The sequence below is a fragment of the Cucumis melo genome, chromosome 8, assembly GCF_025177605.1.
Source record: "Cucumis melo cultivar AY chromosome 8, USDA_Cmelo_AY_1.0, whole genome shotgun sequence".
NCBI lineage: Eukaryota > Viridiplantae > Streptophyta > Magnoliopsida > Cucurbitales > Cucurbitaceae > Cucumis > Cucumis melo.
In genome coordinates this window covers 29,596,513-29,608,532 of record NC_066864.1, presented here as the reverse complement: position 1 = coordinate 29,608,532, position 12,020 = coordinate 29,596,513, and the positions used below count along the sequence as shown (strand labels likewise).

Genomic DNA, 12,020 nt, shown 5'->3' with positions numbered 1-12,020 from the left:
TATAGGTTTAACGACTCGTAATTTGCACTAAGTTGAAAGAAATTTACTAAAAGAAATTTATTGAAAGAAATTTATTGAAAGAAACTTATTGAAGCTCAAACACAAGGCTTTTTTTTAGACTTTTCCTTGAAGGCCTCCTACAAGCACATATAAAGGGACATGCAACTCGGTTTGGTTCATGTTAGAGATGACCCTAGAAAAGTGATCTATATAATCTACCATGCCACTCCTTGACTTCCTGTTACAACTCGGTTTGGTTCATGTTAGAGATGACTTCTAAAAGGTCCATGCACTCTATCATGCCACTCCTCGACTTCCTATTGCAACTCGGTTTGTTTCATGTTAGAGATGACCCTAGAAAGGAGATCTATACACTCTATCGTATCACTCCTCGACTTTATGATGCAACTTGATTTTGTGCATGTTAGAGATGACCCTATAAAGGTTTATGCACTCTATCATGCCAATCATTAACTTCCTACTACAACTCAGTTTGACTCATGTTAAAGACGACCCCAGAAAGGTCCATGCACTTTATCATGCCACTCCTCGACTACAACATATTGAAGATGAATGACCCTCTCGGACTGCAAGATATTAGAGATGAATGATCCTTTCAATGCAACACATTGGAGATGATGACCTTTTCGGCTACAACATATAATGACGACCTTCTTAGCTACAACATATTGAAGATGACGACCTTCTCGGTTGCAACATAATTGAGATAAGATCTTCTCGGTAATAACATATTTGAGATGACGACCTTCTCGACTGCAATATATTGGAGATGTCGACCTTCTTGGCTGCAATATACTGGAGATAATTCAACTGAAGTTTTTTCTTTTTTTTTTTTACCATTCGCCTTTTAAGCTCTTGTAGGTTAGGAGCACCCTATAGCTTAGGCTCTTGAGATAAGGAACTTTTCATATTTAGCAGCTCATATTTTCATCAAGGATTTTGTTCAGCTCCTTCATTTGTAGAATTAGTGAATATTAAAGTCTTGGCTTCACCGTCAAGGAACCTTCTGTATTTATGTCAAGAGAAAACATCATTTTCATTCGTGATGAGACATGACTGAGAATCTTATCGTCATTGTTTTCTTTATGGTTTCACCTTAAATGTTTTCATCTCTCTTTCATGTTGACAGCTTGTCGTCTTTAGACGATCAAAAGCAAATGTTGAAGGTTGATCTTTTTTGATGTAGAGATACTTAACCTTTTGAAAATTAAAGTTCGAGTTGAGGTAGACGATGGACATTGGTTTTCTTCTAATTTCATGGTCATACTCAACCTTTGAAAGACTAAAGTTCGAGTAGTTGAAGGTTTGATATGATCAAAGATAGAAGTCTTTTGTTTAATTTCATTTAAATTGTCGACTTTTTCAAAAGATTCATAATTGTTGTCAACTTCTACAATGCTAACATGACATGCAATGACTTCTAATACTTCCTCTTGATGATCATCAAGGAAGTTTTTTTGGAGGAATTCTGTCAAAGTTATCGACTGCCGAGGTTGGAGGAAATCCTTGTCTTTTCCTTTGATAGGCTTAGGCTCCCACATCTTCTTGCTTCTTTTTCCCTTCTTCTTATATGGGATGCTTCCTTTTGCATGTTTTTTTATGGAAGTGCGACATTGTTTGAATGGAATTTGTTTGTCTCCCTTTTTAGTGAGTCACAACTATCCATCCTTTGTCATTATCTTAAACAGGCTCTTCTTTGTTTTAGAAGTCTGTTGTCACGATCTTTTGTTGGAATAAAAAAAACTATAGGTTCGAAAATCTCAAACTGAATCAAGCTTTTCCTTTGATCATAAAGTTGTGTTAATGAAGGAACACGTGAAGTCATCTCAACTGCAACATGATTCTTCTAGGCTACTTCGTCAATATCCAGCTCAATCTTCTTTTCACGAGCAACCTTTAGAATTAGTACCTTCAACACGAAACAATTTACAACAAAGTGACTAAGACCTGATAATATTGGCACTAGTTAGGATCATCTACTTTTTCTGCTTGTTCTGGTCATTTGCATTCTAGCAGTTGAATAAGTTGTTTTTTTATCAATTGCTCCAGCATATCTGCAACATCTTAGTCGAAAAATGGATAAACTTTTTCTTGTCTTTCTCTAAGAGTTGGGCGTCAATTTTCATCCCTACTATGCTTTCTTTCGACTTTTGTATTTTTTTCTTTTAGAGAAAGATTTCAATGGAGTTGCATTAACAACCATAGACTCTTTTATGACATTATTCACAATTTTTTAATGTGATTGACTTCATTCTTGTCACTCCTGATTCTTGGAACCAAGAAATCTTTTGCTCACATATTGGTAATGCTCAATTTCATATCAAGGGCACGAGTCACCAACTCTTCAAACATGTGAGGTTTTTTTCTCTGCAAAATATAGAGAAGTTCACAATGTGTGCCTTGGGTGCCATCTCCACTGCAAATCGTTCTGTGAGTTTATCTTTACAATCTAGGCTTAGAGCTCTCCATCAATTTATGTAGTCGATGACTAGCTCTCCCTTCCGTTGTTTGGTGTTTGTTAACTCCAACATGTTGACGATATGCTTAGTGCTATAAAAGTGATTGAAGAACTCCTTCTCTAGCTGTTTCCAGCTGCTAGTGACTTTTAGCTCCAAATCAGTATACAACTCGAAAGCATTTCTTTTCAAGCTTTGAACGAATTTCCTGATTAGTTGATTTCCTCTTGATCCTGCATTCTCACATGTTTCAACAAAGTGAGAAATGTGTTGCTTTAGATTTCCATTTCCTTCGAATTGTTGGAACTTTAGAGATTGGTACTTAACAGGCATCTGCAGGTCATTGATTCCCTTGGTATATGCCTTGGAGTACATAAAAAGAAGTTTGTGGCAGTCCTCCATACTGAGCTCTTTTGGAGCTTGTGACCATATCCTATAGTTTTGGACTGACAGGGAAGTGACGGAGATGAACTGTTACGTATGGTTGTTTTGCAACACAGCTTTTCCTTTATCGTAAGCTTGGACAGCAGAAGTTTTGCTTAACTGTTCAGTTTTGCTCGACTCAGCAGTTTCACAAGCCTTCATTTGTCCTTTCAAGGTAGTGATATCATGATCTTGCTCCTCAACCGCTTTCATTAGGAAATTTATTTTCCTCTCAATATATGTAACAGCTGCCTCAGTTGTTACATTTGCCATCATGACAAACACTATTTCAAGATTTTGTTCTTTCTCTGATAGATCAGAAACAGGAGTAGAATTATCGAACAAAGGATTTTCTCTAATGATGATCCCACCTTTAAGAGATTTCACAAGTTGTTCCCAACTTTTCTTTATGAGGACAAAACTTTGTTCTTGTTCTTTCATGCTTCTTTTTAAGTGACTTTGGGTGACAAGTCTAGAGTCAATGCTTTTTGCGACGGTAGCTTTCAATGCAACTTTCCTTAGTGCCATTAGTTGATTTGTTGATTTGAGTTTCGAGAGAGAGATGAGAGGTAGAGATGTTTCATCGAACGTGCCAATTATTTCATACGAGATTTCCTAAGAAATTTAATTCATGGAGTTGAACTTGTATTTATGTTGTGTTTCTGTTGATTTGATGCGATGTGGTTTGATCTCTAGTATTTATCCTTCTATTCTCTCCCGGTTGAATGCCTACGCTTCATTTGAGGAAGCGGAGCACATGATGTTCTTAAAGTTGGAGTCTTGGAATAAAACTTGTATCTTCAAAGGAACTTCAATCTTTCAGGGTGGTCGACTTTAGGAGTCTTCTAATTGTCGGAAGAATTCTCTCTAAACCTTTTGAAGTCAAAATTTTATCCTCCATAAATGAAGAGAACTTCTCTATTTATAGAGTTCTCTGATAGACTTTATGGGCTTAGGCCTGGTTAGCCCGTGGATCAGACCCATGGGCTAACCACATAGATTTGGGTCATATTTAGCATTTGAGCTAAATTAAGCTTTTTTTTTTTTTTTTTTTTTGCTAATTTGATCTTTAGCCCAAGTAAAATAATATTTAATTGGACCAAAACAATTAACTTGATCTAATAGTCATAATGAAAACATGTGACATCATCGGAATTGGCCAATTTATGTACTTAATTTCAATTTGGGATGCATGTCAACTTTTAATTAGTCCTAAATGCAATTATTTGTATTTTTCGTCATTAATTTGGTACATCACATGGCAATTTGTGATTAGTCCAAAATTTCTTATTCAACGGTATCTTATTACATAATGAGGTGTTGGGTTTCATGTCCTAAATTTTATGGTTCTCGTTGTTTGTAAATTTGTGCATGAATTATCTATTCAATAAAATAATGAGTTATTTTGTTTATTTGCATAAACTCAATCCAATAAACTAAAATTTGTGTGTATGTAAACTTAAACATATATGAGTTAAACATACAAGATTAATCATGCTTAAGTAATAACTGTATTATAAAGATAAGGTTGAGTATCTTATCCTAGGTACACTATTGATAAGACCTACTTTGTAATTATTACAAGAGTTGTAAAATATTAAAAATGATCTGATCCTAATCATTCATGTTGAGACATGAGAGTGGGGGTATTCTATGTAAAGAGGTTGCACAAGATTGCATCATGAAATGTCTAATTTCTCTTTATAACATCGTTAATTGAATAGATAAACATTGTTAATTGAATAGATAAAAGTTTAAAAATACGTACTGCAAGTGCTCATGGTCACCTTTGTGTCTGACTCATTTCTTCTATCATCTTCTTCATTTCTTCCATTTGTTGTGTGTGCAACTTTGACGTCCTTCTTTTTTCTTCAATCTTGCATTTAGCTTCTTCAAGCTCGAGTCTTTGCTGCTCAATCAGGACTTTAGCTTCTTCGACCTCCTTAGATTGCAAAAATGAGGTCGAAGAACTGCTAGCACAACTCTTGCGAGACTTGGGCTTAGGTCCCCAACCAAAACCTTATGAGTAGCTTGGTCGTCTACCCAAAACGGTCTCGCATATCTCGTCCCCAAATTTTGTAATTAGATATGAAGGCATAAAGAAAAGTACAAAATAAGACAAAAGTACCGCATGAACTTACATGTGGATCCTCAGCCGCCTGCGAAACGAATTGGTTACTCTGATCATGTGTTTCTCCGAATAACTCCACAAGGTTGACTGGCTGATCTCGTTTCTCAGTGAGCTCGTGTTGTTGTTGTAGCAACGACTTGGACCTGCTACTATGATTATAAGGTTGCTTTTGTCTAGTAGCCTTGTTCGTCCATGATTTTTCCTGCATAGAAACAATTGTTAAAGTTATACATGCATACAAAAAGTTATATGAAATGATTTACCATTACAATATGTAAATCTCACCTTAAATGCGGCTCATATAGTGATCGCATAGGAATGACCAATCTTTCAAACGTCCTACCAATCTGTACACTGAGTTGGCACGTTCCTGTTCAGGGTCATTGTACTTTTTGAAATGTCTATGACAGTCACCTCTAAACTCCTTGAAAGATGTGAGCATTTGATGCTTAACAAATCTATTCAGTGCTTGATCATTGAAATCCAAGCACAAAAAAGCACCATAAAGTAGAAAACCCCTTATATTAGCTTGGTTTATAATTATGTATGTTTAAAATGAAAACGAATTGTTTACTCAACGTACCTGTAGAACGCCCTTGACGACCTCAATACATTCTCATCTTACATCAGTTTATCTAAGGTAGTAGATTGGAAATGTATCTTTCACACACACCAATGGTGTTGCTGAACCGAACAACATATGAGATATTGGCTTCTCCGCTCTTGGGCTATGGTAATCAAAATCTTACCATGCTTATGAATGTATCTCTCCAACTCCAAGTTTCGAGATTGTTGACGTCTCCTAGGATTCGGTGAAGGTTGAGTCCCATCTGCTGAAGAAAACACTATCGAAAACAAATTAAAAATAATCTATGTGTTCATAATTATCGTCAAAGTACAAAGACTCACCCGAATTGTCGTCCATCGAGGACGATCTTCCCGCGTTGTTGAACTCATCAACGAACACGAGAAAAAGAGCATCTGTCTCCTTGAAACTGCTCGGGGATGATGACATAATACCTAAGGACATAAAAACAAACATTAATTAAACAAATACGAGTACCTGATCAGATTGAATATAAAAAGTATTAAAATATGTGGATACGTGATTCGTCATTATTATTCATCATCGCTTGATCCACTTTGATGTGACAATTATTCATCATCATCGTCTATGAAGTCGTCAGCGACATGACGTACAACCGGTCTTTCAACCACTGTGTCATCCTCAATGTGTTCATCCACACGATGTCCGACAACAATTTCCAGTACATTTAATTACTCATTCTCAACATCCTCCACTTCGGGCATGTCCCATATACGCTTATTTTGGATCACTTGAACAACTTTTCAATTGATACCATTTTTGGGTCCTCTAGATAAAATACTTATTTGTACCGATTCCTCGACAAACAAAAAACAGGATGTGTTGATTGATTTGTACCCTAATTCCACATGTGTCCTTTGGCTTTTATTGCTATCAATGTCAAACCACCTACATTTAAATATCCAAACACGTCGCCTCATCGAATATTGAACGTCCAACATTTTATTCAAAACACCATAGAAATTGTTGTCGCCACTTCCACCGCCACTACTTTCACTGATTACCATGACTCCACTATTTTGTATAGTGCATTGAAAATCACGTTCTACCAAGTGAAATCTCACCCCACCAACAATGCATCCGCTGTAACATAGAACGTTAAGTAAAGATCCCATTGCAAGTGAGAAGAAATATGAGACGGTTTTTCTCTCTCACGCATTTCTATAACCCAAAATCCATGCGTCAATGATTATATACACAATTCTCAAATAAGTTAGTGCTCCATCTTTATCAAATTCGTGTACGCTATATACCTAATTTCTGAACAATTCAGAAAATGCTCACTGATTCCTTTTGTACAATTCAAAAGCACTTTGAACTTGTCGACGTATCAACCTCAAGTGTTTCCTAAAGTCAATGATTATGAGTTTATGTAACAATAATGTATAACACATACTTAAGCGGTCAAAGATTAGAAATACTTACTTAGGGTACTCTGATATTTCGTTTACATTATTGAGGATGTCAATGAAAGAGACATTTCTCATCCTGTGTTAGAGATCGAGCACTTGACACTGTTGGGTTTTATGTCCTAAAACTCGTAGATAGTAAATATAATCAATTGACTGTCATTAATAAAGTGTTTTATTATTATAATTTCAATAAGTGTTATTGATTATATTATTAGTTTTGTCTTAATAACCTAAATCCAATAAACTAACATCCTAAGTTGTTTGATGAGTCTTGAACAGTATGTAATGACATACAGGGATCAATGTTCAAGATCAGCTTAAAGGGTCTATAGTATAGGGTCAAGGTTTGGTACTTTATCCTGTTAACACTATGGATACGGCTCACTTTGTATTTGATACAAAAACATTGATCCAATGTGTTCATGTATGCGACATGCGAGTGAGGATATCCTATGCAATGAGTTTGCATAAGACTGGACCATCAAATAGTAATCACTAGATGTAACTCTGTTAACTAGTTGGATTTCTATTTCATTAGAATGACCTAGGTAACTTAGTCTTAATCTTGAGTGTATTATGAACTCCTGTTTACGAGGGATTGTCCTTTGATTTGTACGGGTGAGAGTGGCCAAATTGCCGACTCAATATGCTTATCATTTTGGGGACAAGATCGAGTGGGGAGCTGGGAACATAATCACACAAGATGGAATTCACTCCTTCCCACCTTTAGGGTAAGTAGATAAATGTTCCCTTAAATGGTGTCTCTGGGACTTGAACAAAGGGCCCTACCCTCTCTATGGCACGAGAGGGGTTTCTGTTTAGTGGTTGGACCATAAACAGGTTGTTCATTAGAGGAGTACTGGTATTTAAGGACTAGAGGTAACCCAGGGGTAAAACAGTAATTTGACCTAGCTAGTGTTACGAACACTTGTGAAGGACTAACTTACTGGTATTGGTCTATATCCGTGGACACAGAAATATATCTACAGTGAGAAGAGTTCAGCTATGAGTCTTTAGTGGAGTGTACACACAGTTAACGAATATTGATTAATGTAGTTAATGAGTTTAGCTAATCTCATATCGTTGTAGCTTCTGATCTGTAGGTCCATTAGGTCCCCTTCCTAGCTCATAAAGAGTAATGAGATTTATTTATATTGGTTGTAATTTGAAATGTTCAAATTTACTTTGGGAATTAATATAATGTATATTGATACATTATAATATAAATTTTATTAGACGTTATTATATAAATTTAATTTTGGATATGATTCAAAATTAAATTACGAGAGAGTAAAATATTTGAATAAGTTCAAATATTAGTTTAATTTGAATTAGATTCATATTAAAACTATAAGTTAAAATTTAATGTGTATATGATACATATTAAAACTATAGGTTATAAGAGAAATTTATATTTTAATATGATTCAAATTATGGATTAAATTAAATATAAGATATTTAATTTAGAAATTAATTAATTGGAGAATTAATTAATAGTTTAATTTGATTTGATTTAATTAAATTTGATTTAGTTAAATTAATTAAATTAAAACTATAGGTTATGCGAGAGATATTCATTTAGATATGATTTAAATGAAAATATTAATTAAATATGATTTAATTAATTATTAAATTAATTAATTATTTAATTTAATTAATTAATTAGTTTAATATATATATTAACTTAATAATTATTATTAAGTTAATAGGGAACGTGGGTGGTTTTCTCACGTTCCCACTTATTATCTCCAACTTCCCACTTCTTTCGTCTGAAGAAGTGGGAATACTTTGCGTAACAAGAAGTGAGTTCTGCGAAAAATTTTCCTCTTCCATTTTCTCTCTGACCAAAAATTTTCTCTCTACAAAAAAAAATTCTCTTCTTCCAATTTTGATTCCCACAAACCATCTCAATCAGAGAATAGGAAGGTTTCCAAGTGGTGGTGCTCCAAAATTTGGTGATTGGTAGATTCAGAGTCGTCAACGAGCGTGAGTTTTCTTCTCTGTATTTTTATTCAAACCATGTTTACCATAAAAATTATTTTTTGTAATTTTTTACCAATGTATTGGTATTTTTAAAGGTTCCAATTAAAATTGAGTTTCTGTAATTATTCCGCTGTAAAGGGTTTTCATCCCTTCAGACACCCCTAATGGTCGTACTTTCTTCATGAAAACTTCAAACTCACCAATCACCTCATCATCTGGAATGTTATCATCATTTTGCTCATCTCTAGTGAATCGAGTCTCAATCCCACTCAGGTACATACCTCGAACAAAATGTCCCTGATTCATTCATCAGATATGCTTTTGAATAGACCCCAAGGATGTGCTTTGTTCCAAACAAACCGTTTTAAACTGCATAAAATTCTTTCAATGGGATATATCCAACTGTAAGAAAACGAACCAGAAACCTTTGTTTCATATGGTAAGTGAACGGTAAGGTGTACCATTAAGCTGAAGAAGGCAGGTGGAAATATTCTTTTCAATATGCAAAGTATGATTATGATATCTGCTTGCAATCTGTCTAAATCACTTACTCTTATCTTTCTTGTGCACAAGTCACAGAAAAAACTACATAGTTCAGTAATAGTAGTGTACATATTTTTTGGTAAGTATGCTCGAGCATCAATAGGTAGAAGTCGATGTAGCAAAACATAACAATTATGCGTTTTGAGACCTGATATTTTTTCTTCTCTTTCATTCACACATCATGAAATATTATAAATGAATCCATCAAAAAACTTAACTGATTTTAAGTACTTGTAAATCGTAACTTGCTCGCTACTAGTTAACGTGTAACCCACATGTGGCTTCACCAATCTGTTACCCACTTCTATCAAGTGTAAATCCTTTCTTCTTTTCAAATCTTGTAGGTCCAACCGAGCATTTATGGTATCCTTGACTTTTCCTTCAATATTCAACAATGTACCAACAAAGTTGTCACATACATTCTTTTCAACATGCATTACATCAAGTTTGTGACGTAACAGTAGTCTCACTAGTAAGGAAGTTCGAAAAAGTACTTCTTTTAGTCCAATTAAGAGCTTTCTTTCTTTTCTTATCTTTTAATAAATGATGTTTACTCATAACTGGAAACTCTAACCGACTAGTTGTTCCAATATTTTAGGCTCATTCATTACCACTGAAGAAGCCAGGAGCCCTACGTTTAACCTTTCCATCGTATAGCCTACTTCTACACCAAACGTGGTTCTCTGGAAGATAGCACCGATGTTTCATGAAAGATATTTTTCCTCATATCCCAAATGATGATCTATCTCTCATGCATATGGGACATGCCTGATACTTCTTTGTACTCCACCTGGATAGGTCACCATATGTCGAGAAGTCATTAATCATCCACAATAAGGCTGCATACAACTGAAAGAACTGACCAGTAAGAGAATCATAAATACGCACACCAAAATTCCACAACTCTTTCAGTTCCTCAATCAATGGTTTGAGGTAAACATCAATTTCCCTACCAGGAGATCTAGGGCTGGGTATGAGCAATGACATGAAGAAGTTTGACTCTTTCATGCATTTTTAAGGTGGCAAATTGTAAAGAATTAACCCCAGATGAACGTTCCGTGAATCTAAAGTGAAATCAAGAAATTCACAATCAAAATGCTTCCATCCCTTTGCATCAGCTGGATGTCTCAATACATCCTTTGTTTCAACACGTTTATCCTTATGTCATCTCATGTCAACGGACCCTTCTTGCAATACAAACAAGCATTGTAATCTTGACACCAACAGAAAGTGGTGCAATACCTTATGCAGAGTTTTTCCCCTCTGTTAAAACTAACCTTGTACCGAAGACTTACCATAAGTTGTACAATGTTGCAAATTCCCAAACTCTTTCAGTACAATACACAATCGTACTCAAGCATGAATAGTCTCATATCTCAAGCCCAAGTCACGCAATTTTCATTTGGCTTCATAGAATGAACTACAAATAGTGGTACTACACATTGAAAATGCACGTTTTAATATCTCTAACAACATGTCGAAAAACTTGTTACTCCAACCGTTGAGAACCTTTACATGCATTAACTTAACCAAAAAATTCAATGAGGAAAATTATGAACAATCAGGGTATAACTCACTACGTGCTACATTTAATAAGTCCTAAAATATATTTTTTTGTCTCGTGTTCTATATCTACTACAATATTAAACGGCATCTCATTCTCCAAACTTTCCTCCGTTTCCTCTTCTTTTTCAAACGAAGCTTGTAAATCATTAAGCATACCAAACATTTCATCTTCTTCATGAAAATGGTTACTACTAGTTCCTTCATCTAAAGGGTTACTACTAGTTCCTTTATCAAATCTTTTTATACCTTTATGCAAGTTCACTAGCTCTCCATGATACACCTATTTTGTATATAGAAAGAGGATATTCCAATTGTTAATAATTGCCGCTCCACACCCTCTAATGAGTCCCAATTTGAGTTCGTACATCTCTTGCATCGGCACCTTATTCGTTCGTAATCATTGATGTACAACTCGGCAACCTCTAAAAATTAGGTCACTCACTCTCTATATTCAACCAGAACGTATTCCTAAGTTTCATCCAACCCTTGTCTATTGTTAAAGACCCTAAAAAATGCACAGCGAAATTAAGATTGAATCTTACTCTAAATGCATTTAAACTAATTTAAATGAAATAGTCATTTTTATACAGTCAACAGTGTTATAACTTAAAAGTGACTATTCCTTGGTTCTAGTCTTATGTAAACTGTTTACGTAGGATGCCCCCACTTTCATGTCTCAACATGAACGATTTAGGATCACATTGCTTGTACTAACTACAAAGCGGGTTGCATCTATAGTATTCCCAGAATAAGACGCCCAACCTTATTCATACACTATAGACCATTTAGGCTATATACTAGAACTTGATCCAAGTTTATGTCTCTACACAAAGTTCAAGTCTACACTAGATAGCCTCAGGATCTTAGTTTATTAAATT

At 35.0% G+C, this 12,020-nt stretch overlaps 1 protein-coding gene across 1 annotated transcript in view; it reads right to left on the bottom strand.

Annotated features, from left to right (window-relative positions):
- Window positions 1–2,879, bottom strand: part of LOC103502458 (uncharacterized) — a 47,523-nt gene extending 44,644 nt beyond the window's left edge. Inside the window, exon 1 of the mRNA XM_051089227.1 lies at window positions 2,551–2,879. Coding sequence (XP_050945184.1) covers window positions 2,551–2,879 — 329 coding nt within the window. The remainder of the gene's footprint in view (window positions 1–2,550) is intronic.
- Between the last annotated feature and the right edge of the window lie 9,141 nt (window positions 2,880–12,020).